Consider the following 15300-nt stretch of genomic DNA (forward strand, 5'->3'; position numbering starts at 1 on the left):
TAGGAAACAATCAGGAATATTTTCACCTTGTGAACGCAGTTAACTTGTTTACCTCTCTGTATATTTTACTGGATTATAAATGCTAAGGACAGAGACCTTTATTTATAATGACCTCTCACATAATAAACATTTGAATTGCATCAGTGTTACACAGATACATTTTTAAAAGACATGTTTAAAAACAGATTCCTTTCTTGACTTCTGAAACAAATCCTAAACACGTATTCTTTTTTTTTTTGGCTAGGGAGATCTTGTACGAAAACTGAAAGAAGATAAAGCACCGCAAGTAGATGTAGACAAAGCAGTAGCTGAACTCAAAGCCCGGAAGAGGGTTCTAGAAGCAAAGGTGAGTCTTGGAATTCTAAAATAGAAATATAAGAAGGTGTAGGATTCTTCATCTTTAGTTTTTTCTTGGGTGGAAGAGACCTAGGAAAGTGTCTGAGCAAGCATCATTTGATTATCTCTGTCTATTCAGAGTGCGTCTTCCTTCTCCTCTACCTGGCAGAGTCTTCGCCCTTTCAACCAAAAAGAAAAAAAAAACCCAAACCCACTGCCATCGAGTCGATTTTGACTCATAGCAACCCTATAGGAACTACCCCATAGGATTTCCAAGGCTGTAAATCTTTATGGAGCAGACTGCCATCTCTTTCTCCCATGCAGCTGCTAGTGGGTTCAAACTGCTGACCTTTTGGTTAGCAGCCAAGCGCTTTAACCACTGTGCTGCTAGGGCTTCTTTATCCTTTCAGAGTGCACTCAGAAGGTCACCTTTTCCATGAAGCCTTCCTGGCCTCCTTCCTGCCCCAAATCACAGACTTAATGTGCTCTGTTAATTTCCCCGGAAGGCACTCTGTTTCCCTATGTCTGGCAATAACAGTTTCGTTGTACAGGCAGTCCCCGGATTACGAATGTCCTAGTTAGGTACAACCCATAGTTACAAACTAACCCCCATAAAGCCTATAATATTAAAAATTTCAGGTACATACAATGGCTTGTAATAACAAATGGGCGCTACTTTGTGATGGCATCAAAACGTTATTATACCCTCTCCTCACTTATCCACTGTCTCCTTATCTGACATTTCACATTTACAACAATAGTAAAAAAATCTACTGTCTGACTATTTTGCACATTAATCACGTACATCTGGCAGTAATGAATGCCAAAGTCGGAGGTGAGAGAACCCTGGCTGTGATGGTTAAGATTATATGTCAGCTTGGCTGGGCTGTGATTCCCAGTGGTTTTGATGTGATTTGGCAGTTATGTGATGATATAGCTGTCCTCCATTTTGTGACCTGATGTGGTCATCCGCCATTTTCACAAAATGCCAATTTTGTATAATGACTTGGTTTTTGGAACCTAACCATGTTGGTAAGTGAGGAGAGGTTTGTATTATTATTATTGTATTACCATGTTAAAGACGTTTTAGCGTACCTATCTATAAGTGTTTAATGTTTTTTAGGTACGCCATGTAAGGTATACCAGAAACTATGTACTAAGACAAATATTTGACTAACAGATGTTAGGTATGAACTGTACTTAATAGTTCCAACTTTACGTATAAATTTGACTTAAAGACAGACTTAGGAACAGAGCTCATTCATAATCCAGGGAATGCTTGTATTTATAATTTTTTTTTCTTTTAAGAAAAAAGTATCCATCTGGTACCTGCTTCCAGACCTTTCAAACAATAAGCTCCTCCCATCACCAAACGGAAATACTTTGGGTTTATAAGTCACCAGTCCGTTATAGGGATCCACTAAAAATCCGGATATTGCTTTTCAGTATGTGCATCTAAGTAAGCTTAGTCTTGTAATCTTGGAAATGATCATGTATTTTTCTAAATAATTAAGCAAAGGTACCTTTTCAGTGACTCAAAGGGGGAAAAAACCTAAGGTTTCTATTTCTTTAAAGGTATCAAAACCTTGCCTATTTGATAAATTCATACTGAGTTCTTTTAAGGAATAAACTAAATTCGTATGTATAAGTTCAAATTCTCACCCACTCCCCTAATCCCACACTTTTTATTTAAAAATTCCACACAGGAGTTGGCATTACAGCCCAAAGATGATATTATAGACAGAGCCAAAATGGAAGATACCCTGAAGAGGAGATTTTTCTACGATCAAGCTTTTGCTATTTATGGAGGTAGGGAATTAATGAAAGAAAATGCAATCATGTTGATAAACCAGAAACCAGACCTGTTGCTATCAAGTCGATTCTGACTCAGAGATCCTGTAGGACAGAGTAGAACTGCCCCATAGGGTTTCGAAGGAGCAGCTGGTGGATTTGAACTGCTGACCTTATGGTTAGCAGCTGAGCTCTTAACCACTGTGCCACCAGGGCTCCAATTGTCTTGATTAAAAACAGAAACAAAAACGAAAAAATCTGTTGTCATTGAGTGGCTTTAAATATTGTTCTTAAATCAAGAACATAGCTTGCCAATTGATGTCTAACTGTATCAAGTCAGAGCCCTGGTGGCACAATGGTTAAGAGCTCAACTGCTAACCATGAGGTCGGCAGTTCAGATCTACCAGCTGCTCCTTGGAAGCACTATGGGGCAGTTCTACTCTGTCCTATAGGGTTGCTATGATTCGGAATTGACTTGATGGCAACAGGTTTGGTTTGATTTGTATCAAGTCACATGAAGCAGAGGATAGGTATTTTGGATTTGTTTGTTTAGAGGAGCCATGTGGTGTAATACCAGTTCTTACTTTCCTCCACGTACTTATTCTTGAAGACTGCTTTTTTCCATTAGGATATAAGGGAATTGTTGGCCTACGTATTATGCATTTGATGTGTCTGTGTACTTGTAGACTCCTCTTAAAATGCCATGGAACCAAACTATAGTTTAGCTTAGCTATTTAAAAATGTCTGCCTTGAGCATTATGCTCTTTTAAGAACTATATATATGGGATCAAATTGACAACAGCAGCTCAAAAGATTAGATGGGAATCTTAGGAAGCAGTAAGGTTATGTTAATGACAATGAATAACTCAGAAATGGAGGGTGAAAATGGTTGCACAACTCAAAGAATGTAATCATTGTCATCGAACTGTACATGTAGTAGTTGTTGTGTGCTGTTGAGCCAGTTTCAACTCACAGCGACCCTATAGGACAGAATAGAGCTGCCACATAGGGCTTCCTAGGCAGTAATCTTTATGGGAGCAGATTGCCAGGTCTTTTCTCCTGTGGAGTGGCTGGTGGGTTTGAACCACTGACCTTTCGGTTCGTAGCCGAGCGCTTTAGCCATTGCACCACCGAGTTCTGCTTTGTACATGTAGAAATGGTTGGTTTATGTTTTGCTGTGTATAGTCTCAGCAACAGCAGCAACAACAAGAACAACAAAAAAAATGCCATGGAGACTTTGGCGCAGTAGAGGGCCAGCCTAGTACTGGCTAACAGATTTGCACCCTTCCATATAAGGACAGTGGTATAACAGAGTGTCCCTAGATTATTCTTAAAGGGCAACTCCTGGAGAAAACGTTCTTCATAGGTATGTAGATAAATCTCTACATCTTTCTGAATGCTGTATTGGTGAATATGATCTGTTGAACTTTATTTTTGTAGTCAAAAGAGATTAAGAGATGATTATAACAGTATTAGACTTGTGGTATTTTGCTGTTGAAACTTGATTAGAGTTTGACTAAGCAGATCTCTAAATGTTCAACTACTTGAGGTTTAAATAGTGGCTTAAATGCCTAAAACACATTACAGAATTGGGTGCTTAAATTTTATATCATTTGTTAATCACCTTATGTGACAAGTATTTTCTAATTTCTGTGGCAGAAAACTGTTATGCTTTGTTTCTCCTCTGTGGGAGAACTTTTGAATTTTGTGCTAATCCCACTTAAAATTACAATATGGAAATAGTAAGTGGAGTAAGAGCTTTTTTATTTTACTTTCTTCTGCCATCTGACGGGAAGTGAGGCTCTTGAGTGTTAAGGGATTTAAATTGTTGACCTTAATGCATTTTCAGAATTACGTGAAGTCTTACCGGTGTTTGTTTTTCGTGTCTCCTTCCCTTTGTTTAGAGTAACAAGGTAAAGTGCGTGTTTTCTCTCCTGTGTTTTACAGGCGTTAGTGGTCTGTATGATTTTGGGCCAGTTGGATGTGCTTTGAAGAACAATATTATTCAGACCTGGAGGCAGCACTTTATCCAAGAGGAACAGATCCTAGAGATTGATTGTACTATGCTCACCCCTGAGCCAGTTTTAAAGTAAGATTCCTCCTCTGAGGGCTGAAATTGTGTAGTAGGCATATTTAAGTAACTTTTCTTCTGATTACAAAAAACTATCCATGTGCCTTGTAGAAAATTTGGAAGATACAGAAAACAGAGAAAATACCTTCTGCCCGTCTAATAGTTGTGTTAAAATTGTGGTGCTTATCCTTCCAGTCCTTTTTTTTTTTTTCTGTAAGTCCCTATATATTTTCATATTAGCAGCATGCTGCTTCTTTCCCTTGAATGTAGGTGAACGTTTATTTGTGTTCCTAACTGTTCTCAGGCATCTGTAACGACAGCATAGTATTCTGTTCCATGAACGTGCCACAATTTATTTAGCTAATGCCATACTGAGGGCATTTACGTTGCTTCTGATTTCTGACTGCACTGAACATCCCTGTAGGTGAATTTGTGTGTATAACCCTGATTATTTCCTTAATATAAATTTTTAGAAGTTCTGGGCAAAGGTGTGTGCACATTTTCAGTCAAATACCACTATTTGTTTTGAAGTTTCAGTGCCGAAACTTAGATTATTCTTACCAACATTGTTGAAAGGAACAAAAGATTTTTAAAATGAATATAAAACTATGAAAGAGAAAATTTACCATCTTGTATTTCGTCACTTCACTCATTTAGTACTACCTGGTAAAGAGCTAATTTTTACTATTTGGATCCTTTAGGCTCTGTCTTAATAATTTCAAGCGATTAAGACAAAAGGAATTCCTGATGTCAGATCTAAAAAAAATCAACTACCTATCTTTAGCTATTTCCTCCACCAATGGGAGCTGTGTAGCAATGATACCAATGTCCATACATTTCGGTGGCAGAAAACTCTTTCCTTAAGGTTCATCATCAACATTGAGCTATCCTGTATTCTTAGCAAGTCAAATTCCCAATGGGCTTGGCCTTTGCATTGATCACTAATGATAATGACACAGGCATGGACTAATTGATCCCATAAAGTAGTACAAACTCTATGACAACCTGTGAAAAAGTATAAGCCAGTTAATGTCTTTTCTTCCTGTGGGGAGAAAGAACTTGGGGAGAGGTTAGGAATAGATTTGAGGGAGCGTTTTCTCTGGCATACAATATTATCCACTATGGAGACATCACAACTGTAGAGATGGGAGCTTTCGTCCTTCAGATGGACAGATACAAACTATGGATAAGCATATAGAAAGGGGATAGTCTCATAAGGTAAAATCTATATATTAACTTGTATGAGAATGATAAATTGCCTTGGTGTTTGTTAACTTAGGACCTCTGGGCATGTAGACAAATTTGCTGACTTCATGGTGAAAGATGTAAAAAACGGAGAGTGCTTTCGTGCCGACCATCTACTAAAAGGTACGGTTTTTCGTTTCAGATAAACGTCATTCAGGTAGGATTGAGCAAAACAAAGGGGTTAGGTGAAAGTTTTCTTCTTAATTTTTTCAGTTACTTTTTTTTTTTTAATGAGGCATAAAGCATAACATATAAAAAGTAAAGTCCGCAGATCTTAAGCCCATGGATCTTAAGTGTACAGATGACGTCCCATTAAAAAAAAAAAAAGTTATTTACCAATGATTAGAAATTCTAAGCCAGCAAAAGATAATGTCATGACTGTTCCAGTAAAATCAGCCGTGGGATTCATATAAGAACATTTTATTGGACTTTTTTTTTTTAACTGTCCAGCATTAAACCTCAAAAGCGCATTGTTCTTTTTCCCGTTGACTGAAATTGCTGTGTACCGACCCCGTTCTTTTAGCTCATCTGCAGAAATTGATGTCTGATAAGAAGTGTTCTGCTGAGAAGAAGTCGGAGATGGAAAGTGTCTTGGCCCAAGTGAGTGCTTTACAGTCGCTACCACAGTAACTTAGTTGTGTGCTCTCTTTTGTTTTCAGTGTTTGATAACTGTTGACTTTTAGATTGTGCTATCCCTGCCCGCAATTGTAACGAAGCAAAGCCTACTTTCTGTTTCTCATTGCATCTCTTTTTGCATTTTTATTTTCTTCTCTCTACCTTTTGTAGCTAACCCTTTATTTCAGCTAAAACTAACAAGTCAGTGTAAGTAGGCATTAAATTGTTCTCTGCATGGAAACTTCAGTGTTCTGGATTTAATAGCTAAAACCACAAGGAGAATGATGAGTAGTGTTCAGTGTCGGTGTGGAGATTTGGGGGCAGATAGCTTTATGAATGCTGTCTCGGCAGCCACCTGATCTGCCTGTGGTTGAGCTGTCCCTGACCACATGCTATTATTCTTAGAACCTGATGAGCAAGTAGGTCTTTGCTTTTCTAAACCCTTCTTTCCTGGTTTGTCCACAGACCTAAAGTGTTAAAATTTACTTAAGTTGACAAATTTTAGGGAAGACAAAAGAGACCATTTAAAAAAAAAGACAAAACCCTGTTGCATAGAGTCAATTCTGACTCATAGCAACCCTATAGGAAGAGTAGATCTGTCCCAAACAGTTTCCAAGGAGTGACTGGTAGATTCAAGCTGTTGACTTCTGGTTAGCAGCCAAGTTCCTAACCACTGTGCCACCAGGGCTCCAAAAGAGACCGTAGAGGTAACCTATTCTGAGTTTTTTCCAAGTACAGGAATGTTTTCTATCTCAGAAGTAGTTCTTATCCTTTTTTTGGTTATAGACCACTTTGAAAATCTGATGAAAATACACATAGAAAAATATGTACATTCATGTATGAATGTTGCTGACTTCTCACCTTACCTCTCAGCTGTGTCATTAAACACATCAGCTGTTACATTCTGCAGCACCATGTTTACTTATGAGATCCAGCAAGGGTTACTTCTTAAATTTTATTTGCATCCTTGGGTAAAAATTCCCAGTACTGTGTTTATAACCTTTTTTCTTTACACTGATATGTAAATATCCGAGGCTAATATAGGACTCCCTAACTCTGCTTTTATTCTCATGAGAAGAACCCATTGGTGGTTTTGAACTATTGACCTTTTGGTTACTGAGTGCTTTAACCACTGCACCACCAGAGCTCCTTTTTGTACATGTAGAAATGGTTAAATTGGTTTATGTTTTGCTTTGTATATTTTCAACAACAACAACAAAATGTCATGGAGACTTAGGAGCAGAAGAGGGCTAGCCTCTGTGACCCCACAGGACAGGGTAGAACACCCCGTAGGGTTCCCAAGCCTGTAAATCTTTACAGAAGCAGACTGCCACAAAACCACTGACATTTTGGGTAGCAGTTGAATGCTTTAACCACGGTGCCACCAGGGCTTCTTCCTCATGAGAATAACTAGATACTTTTCCACTGTGGAAACCCTGATGGCGTAGTGGTTAAGCACTACAGCTGCTAACCAGAGGGTCGGCAGTTCAAATCCGTCAGGCTCTCCTCGGAAACTCTGGGGCAGCTCTACTCTGTCCTGTAGGGTCACTATGAGTCGGAATCGACTCGACAGCACTGGGTTTGGTTTTGGTTTTTGGTTTTCCACTGTTGTCCTAATTTTTTTTAAATGTTAATTTTTCTCTTTCCTCATTTAAATTGAAAACCTTGATCTGGCTGCTGCATCATCTGCCAATTTATTTCGGTCCTTATGAAGTATGTATTTTATCCCTTGCCTAAAGCTCATTGTTTTAGCATTGTTACCTTTGTATTTTGACACTGTTACAGCCACACATTTGTTTCGCACTTCTTTCCTTTTCCAAAGGCATGACCTTTACTAGAAAGGAGAAATGAAAAATGTCTCTAGTTAACTCCTAAATTTTTCTGTTTCCCATTCAGGATTTCAGATTTACTAGAGACACATTCTAAGATTTTATGTGTGTGTTTCTTTGAGTGTCTTTGATCTGACAGTCTTATTCATTTTCAACTAAATTATCACAATTGGGAAGTAGTTATGTTTAACACTTTCCTCTGTTTCTGTATTTCCTGCAAAATTCCTAAAAACTTGATCAGGTGTTTTTGGCAAGACGCTTTTTTTTTTTTTTTTTTATTGTACTTTAGATGAAGGTTTATAGATCAAACTAGTTTGTCATTAAACAGTACACAGTGTTGTTTTATGACGTTGGTTACCAACCCCACGACATGTGAACATTCTCCCTTCTTGACCTTTGGTTTCCTGTTACCAGCTTTCCTATTCCCTCCTGGCTTCCAGTCCCTGCCCCTGGGGCTGGTATGCCCCTTCCGTCGTGTTTTGTTCCATGGGCCTGTCCAGTTCTCGGCTGAAGGGTGAACGTCAGGAGTGACTTCATTGCCGAGCTGAAGGGGTGTCAGGGGGCCATATTCTGAGGGTTTTTTCAGTCTCCTTCAGGCCAGCAAGTCTGGTCTTTTTGAGTTAGAATTTTGTTCTACATTTTTTTCCAGCTCTGTCCAGGACCCCCTAATTGTGATCCCTGGCAAGACATTCCTTAAGTGGTGTTGTGTACTGTCGGACAGTACAGAATGCCTGCTTACCTCGTGTGAGTGAGAGCCGTTGATGATCGTTTTCTAGGTCCATTAATTGATTAGGCATTTCAAAATAGTGGTTTTCTCCTTCTGTTTTCTTTGTTTATTAGCTAGAGTATTTCTATAAAGAAAAAGCTCTCTTTATCAACTCTTTGATTTCTATGAGGCATTGTTTGTAAAGAAAACTGAGGCTAAATCCTTGGCTCCCCCTTCCCCCCGCCCCGCCTTTTTAAACATGTGTTCAATCAGCTGGGTCTCTGGGTTTCTGGTATCCTTCAGAAGTGTGCAGTAAATTCTGGCTGCCTTTTCTTCCCTGCTGTCCTTCTACCATTATGAACTCATGGGTTGAAATATTTGATACTTTACAGTGAATTGCAGTTATTATCCTTTTTGATGGTCATATTGTCCACTCTTTGGCTACCAGGAATTGGCTATTGAGTCATTTTGACACAACCTTAGTAGTCCTTGATAACTTCCTTGCTTTTGATAAGACAAAATATTTCAGGCTCAGCTTATATATTTCCTCAGACCTAGAATCAGCCATTTTTCCAAGGAGTTTTGTTACCTTTCAGTGGGAATGGTATTGATCGTCAGTTCTGGGCCTTTTTAGTGTATCCCCAGACCCACTGTCGTCGAGTCAGTTCTCACTCATAGTGACCCTATAGGGTTTCCAAGGTTGTAAATCTGTGGAAGCAGACTGCCATATCTTTCTCCCGCTTTCAGTGTACAGAGCTAGGAGATCATCATGAGTTTGTATTGATGCTTTTACTGTGTGGGGTTGTTACTTTATTAATCTTAAATTTGTATCTCCTTTTTCTAGACCAAAAACCCCAGTTCTCAGCAACACCGTCGTAATTATTGATATGCACACTTCTTTTTCAACTGTGCTTTTTCACATATCAGAATATCCTAGATATTGCTCCATAGAATTATATAGAGATAACTTCATTCCATTTATAGCTGCATAATTCTCCATTGTGGGATGTACCAGTTTATGTAACAGTCCCCTATTGATGGACAGTAGGCTTATTTTCCGTCTTTGCCATTAGTGTAGTGCTGCTGTGATTAGCCTGTGCTTGGCATCGCCTTATACTTATTTTTTTTTTTTAGTTGTGCTTTAGGGGAAAGTTTACAGAGCAAATTAGTTTCTCGTTAAACAATTAATACACATTGTTCTGTGACATTGGTTGCCAACCCTGCGATGTGTCAGCGCTCCCCCCTTCTCCACCCCGGGTTCCCTGTCTCCATTCATCCAGTTTTCCTGCCTTCTCATCTTTGCTTTTGGGCTGGTTTGCCCATTTAGTTTCATATACACGATTGAGCTATGAAGTACATTCCTAATTGTGTTATTGTTTGCACTTTAGACCTTTGTAATCTTTGGCTGAAGGGTGAACCTCAAGAGTGACTTCAGTACTGAGTTAAAAGGGTGTCCAGGGGCCATACTCTTGGGGTTTCTCCACTCTGTCAGACCAGCAAGTCTGGTCTTTTGTATGTGTGTGTGTATTTGAATTTTGTTCCACATTTTTCTCCCAGTCTGTCCAGGACCCTCTGCTGTTATCCCTCTGTCAGAGCAGTCGGTGGTGGTAGTCAGGCACCGTCTAACTGTGCTGGACTCAGCCTGGTGGAGGCTGTGCTAGTTGTGGTCCATTAGTCTTTTGGAGTAATCTTTCCCTTGTGTCTTTGGTATTCTTTGTTCTCCTTTGCGCCAGCTTGCATGGGACCAGTAGAGTATCTTAGATGACAGCTCGCAGGCTTTTAAGACCCCAGACACACTCACCACAGTGGAATGCAAACCTTTTCTTAATAAACTGTTATGCCATTTGAGCTAGATGGTCCCCCAAGACAGTGGTCCCCAGCCCTCAGCCCAGTAATTTGGTCCCTCAGGGAGTTTTGATGTGTCTGTGAAGCTTCTGTGACTTGGTCTTGGTCAAGTTGTGCTGATTTCCCCAGTATTGTGTTCTTTTCATATTTTTGCTCTTGTATCTTTGGGTAGATTCCTAGAAGTGTGATTGCTGAGTCAAAAGGTAAACGCAGATGCCATTTTGCTAGATATTGCCTAATTCCTCGCCGTAGAGTTTTTTATTTCTCTCTGCATCCTCTAAATCTTTTTCTTCCTGATTTTGTTTTTCATCATGAAAACACTATACTTCAAAAAAACCTGGAAAACAGATACTCATCAGGCTCTTTGACTTTCTTCTCAAGAAGGGAGGCTGTTTTACATTTGTGGTATTTATGTCTTAGAAGTCACTGCAACAGTTTCCTTTTTGATCTAACATCTTGGGTACTGGTATGAAGTACAGCACTTGTTAAATTCTCCCTAGAAACTCTGTAGAAATTGCTATAGCAAAATAGCTAGGAACTAGCATATATTTGTTTTGTTGAATTTTGTGAATTGAGCTGGAGCCTAGAAGTCCTAATTTTTAAAAATTTTTCATTCATATTTGGAACATGTAGTTAGCGTGCATGGGTTATCTCTTTGTAGGGTAAAATTGTAATAACTGAAAAAAAACCTTGCTGCCATTGAGTCAATTCTTACTCACAGCGACCCTACAGGACAGAGTAGAACTGCTCCATAGTTTCCAAGGAGTGCTTGGTAGATTCGAACTGCTGACCTTTTGGTTAGTAGCTGTAGTATTTTCCTATAAATTGTAATAGTCATCCTTATTGAGTAGGTGCTGTGCTTAGTGTTTTACATATATTATCTCATTTAGTTTTCATCTTAGCCTGGCGAGGTAGAGCCTATTCCCCCTCATTTTTTACAGACAGGCAGACTGAGTCTCAGAGTTTGGCAACAACTTAATCTCAAGTTAGACAACCCATAAATGGTAGGGTTGGGAGATACACCCAAGTCTTCTGACCCCAAATTCTCAATTCCTAGTCACTGGCCATCAGCTGACTAGTGGGAAAGGAGAGTTACATGCACATTTAATTACTAGACAAGGAAAGGCACCTGACTCTTCAGTTTACACAGGGAGGTAAACCTCAACTTAGAAAACTTACATGATTTCAGATTCTTGCCAACCAATAAATATAATTAAACAATGGGAATTTTGCCTTATCTTTCATGGTGGGAGGGTATGTGTGTGAGCTTTTAGTCAATCCCAGAATAGCACTCTACTTCTCTGTTGAAAGAATGTAAGTTGGTTATGGTTTTAATGTGGATATCTTGAAGATTAGATTAATTCTGATGTTCTTATTTTGTGATAGTTTCAATAATGGGTGGATGGGGTTATGTATAATACTTTATCTTATGCCTTGTTTTCTCTCAATCTTTTACACTAATTATTTTCTTGACGTATCCTTTAGCTCGATAATTATGGACAGGAAGAACTTGGGGACCTTTTTGTGAACTACAATGTAAAATCCCCTCTTACTGGAAATGATCTATCCCCTCCAGTACCTTTTAACTTAATGTTCAAGACCTTCATTGGGCCTGGAGGGAACATGCCAGGGTAGGTGTCACTTGTTATTAATCTATTTATGTAATGAAGTTGTTAAAATTGTTTCTAGTAAAAGGTAAATATCAATGCTATAAAGAAAAAACATTGAGCTCTGATACATAGAAAATACATAGAAAGTCCAGATAAATATATTAAGAAGAAATAAAAATGCATTTTCTTGAATTTTATTTCCTCTAATTCTTTCTAAATAGAGTGTTTTTTTTTTAAAGTGTATATGATGATTGTTTTTGCCATAATAAAATGTATTATAAAAGTCTGTGATCATTATATCTTCTGGTTATAGCTGCATAGGGCAGGAAGGGTAATAGAATGATTTTGAAGTCATTGAACTTACTGCTGAAGGAGGTATTAGAAACCATTTAGTCTAGCACAGCACTGTCAAATAGAACTTGTCTGCAGTGATGAAAATGTTCTATAATCTGCACTGCCCATATGGCAGCCTGAACCACATGTGGCTGTTGAGTGCTTGATTGAAATGGGGCTAGTGCTTCTGGGAACTGAATTTTAAATGTATTAATTTTAATTAATTTAAATTTGTATAGACATGTGGCTAGTGGCCTGTGATACGATACAGCGTAGGTCTAGCCTGTCGATTTGAAAGATGTAGTTTTCATAGATCGAGTGAAGAAACCTGGAGAGTTTACAAGGTGATCCAGAGCTGTAACCTACATCTCCAGATTTCTTATCCACTGTTAACAAACTTAGCTGAAGCTTCGGATATTTTTCTTACGGTCTTGTTTTAGGATAAGAGTACACTTTTGCTAGATGATGCCTGATTGTGTTTCCTAAAGTAGAAACTAAGGAGTAATAAAAACTGTGACAGAATGCATTACTGGAGTTATTTTCTAAAACACCAGGTTGATTTGGGTTATTTTGTGAAAGGAGTCCAAAGGTAAGCCTTTCATTTTGGTAACACATTCAGAGTGTTATGGATTGAATTGTGTACCCCTAAAATATGTCTTACAAATCCTAAACTTTATACCTGTGGCTGGAATACTATTTGGGAATAGGATTTTCTTTGTTATGTTAATAGGGCCATATGAATATAGGGTGTGTCTTAAATCAATCACTTTTGAGATGTAAAAAGAACAAATTAGACCCAGAGAAGCAAGGACAAACGGGTAAAAGATAGATGCCACGTGAAGGTCGGGACCACTGAGTGGAATGCTAGAGAAGCTGAGACATGGAGTTTCCCCCAGAGTGAACAGGGAGAGCTTTCCCCTAGAGTCTCACCCTGAATTTGAACTTCCAGTCTCCTAAACTGTGAGAAAATAAACTTCTGTTTGTTAAAGCCACCCATTTGTTGTATTTCTGTTATAGCAGCACTAGATAACTAAGACAGAGTCATAAAAAGAGCCATACCATCTGACCCAGTCATCCTGTTCTGGAGTTTATCTAAGGAAATAATTCAAAAGGAAAGGAAGCTATATTTATGTAAAACATATAAGTTAAAAGTAGAACTAGGCTGCTTGTCCAATAATTTGAGGAGTAATTATAAATTTAGGCAAGGACAATGACTGTAATGGTGTGTTTGCTTGAATATGTCTTTCAAATATGGAGACATGCAGAAGAATCCTCTGGCTAAAATGTAAAATACCACAAAGAAGGAAATAACCTGAAAATACCTTGATAATTGCCTGCCTTGCTGGGACGATTGTTTGTGCTGAACTAACACACTGACTCCAGTGTTCAATGGCTACCACCATGTCAATGATCAGGTAGGAGGATGTCGGAAGTTTTAGGGACGCAGTGAAAGAGGTGATGTTTTGACCCACTGGAGTGGTAAGATGACATTTCTAACAGTAGAATTGCCACACCAATTACCTAAGACACTACCACTTTTACATATATGTATTGTTATAAGAACGTTGGCTACTGAGTAAATTGTGTGTTGCTAAAAGTTTGTTTTAGGGCCTAGGCAAATTTGTTGTAAAAATGGTCATATTCAGGACTTTGAGAACTTGTATCTAGAATTTCAGATATATTAGGAAACATGATTTCTTTCTTTGTAACAGGCTGGTTTACTTTAATTTATAGGTATTTGAGACCAGAAACTGCACAGGGGATTTTCCTGAATTTCAAACGACTTTTGGAGTTCAACCAAGGAAAGTTGCCTTTTGCTGCTGCCCAGATTGGAAATTCGTTTAGAAATGAAATTTCTCCTCGATCTGGACTGATCAGAGTCAGGTACCGCCTGTAGTATTCTCTTGGTCAGATTAGTGAACGACCTTGACATTGAGTTGAAAGTAAAAGCTTACTAATTTGAAACAATTCTACTTCATCCTAACATGATTATGGATTTGTATTTGTCTTCTCCAAAACAGCATGCTTTTGTCTTGTAAATGTAATCTCTGGGATGACAGGCAGTTTTGAGCAATAAAAATGAGTTTGAAGGGAAAGGAAGGTTAAGAATAGTTTACCATCTGCCCCGAATTTTCTTTTTTCATTGTTCATCATATATTTTGAGGCTGGTGAGATGTTGGTTGTCTAAATTAAAGTAGTTTCTGGCAGTGGTGATGTGTGTAAGAGTAAGGTGGGGTGGGGATAGGGGATGGTTATGATGAATCACTAGGTGTCTCCAGGGCAGACAGCATCACTGGGGTTGGGGCAGGAGTGTTTTAGTAATTGATTGGTGCTCTGTACCAATATTTGGTGTGTGGGAGGGAGTGCTCCAGGTATTTGAGGTGGCACAATGGTTAAGCACTTGGCTGTTAACCGAAAGGTTGGCAGTTTGAACCCACCAGCCGCTCCTTGGGAGGAAGATGTAGCAGTCTGTTTCTGAAAAGATTACTGCCTTGGAAACCCTATGGGGCAGTTCTGCTCTGTCCTATAGGGTTGCTATGAGTTGGAATCGACAGCAATGGGTTATATGACAGACAAGTTAGCAAGCTTACCCCTGTCTGCTCTAACTCAGGCACCCACTTCCCTGTACTCTAATAACCTGCCTTTGTCAGATGTACTCAGGAATGTGTAAAAGGCGTACTGGTACTATTTGGTTCTGTTTTCTTAAGAAACTTATTATGACTTTAGGCTTTTTGTGAATTCTTTGAATTTTCTTCCTATATCATCTCTTAGAGCAATAAATTCCACACAAGAAATAGAATGTGTAGCTAAACTTAGCTTTCTTAGACTCCGAAGTGTTTCCCCAGTCTGCCTCTCCTTCGCCTACCTATTTCCTTGCTTCTGTAATGACAGTCTTCAGTCATAGCTTATCCCAGCCAC

At 38.8% G+C, this 15300-nt stretch overlaps 1 protein-coding gene across 1 annotated transcript in view; it reads left to right on the forward strand.

The window, feature by feature from the left end:
* GARS1 (glycyl-tRNA synthetase 1) overlaps window positions 1-15300 on the forward strand; it is a 50966-nt gene that overhangs the window by 12792 nt on the left and 22874 nt on the right. The window contains exons 2-8 of the mRNA XM_064290113.1: window positions 245-346; window positions 2043-2145; window positions 4075-4216; window positions 5478-5566; window positions 5967-6043; window positions 11924-12069; window positions 14116-14265. Coding sequence (XP_064146183.1) covers window positions 245-346; window positions 2043-2145; window positions 4075-4216; window positions 5478-5566; window positions 5967-6043; window positions 11924-12069; window positions 14116-14265 — 809 coding nt within the window. The remainder of the gene's footprint in view (window positions 1-244; window positions 347-2042; window positions 2146-4074; window positions 4217-5477; window positions 5567-5966; window positions 6044-11923; window positions 12070-14115; window positions 14266-15300) is intronic.

The sequence above is a fragment of the Loxodonta africana genome, chromosome 8 (assembly GCF_030014295.1).
Source record: "Loxodonta africana isolate mLoxAfr1 chromosome 8, mLoxAfr1.hap2, whole genome shotgun sequence".
NCBI classification, from domain to species: domain Eukaryota; kingdom Metazoa; phylum Chordata; class Mammalia; order Proboscidea; family Elephantidae; genus Loxodonta; species Loxodonta africana.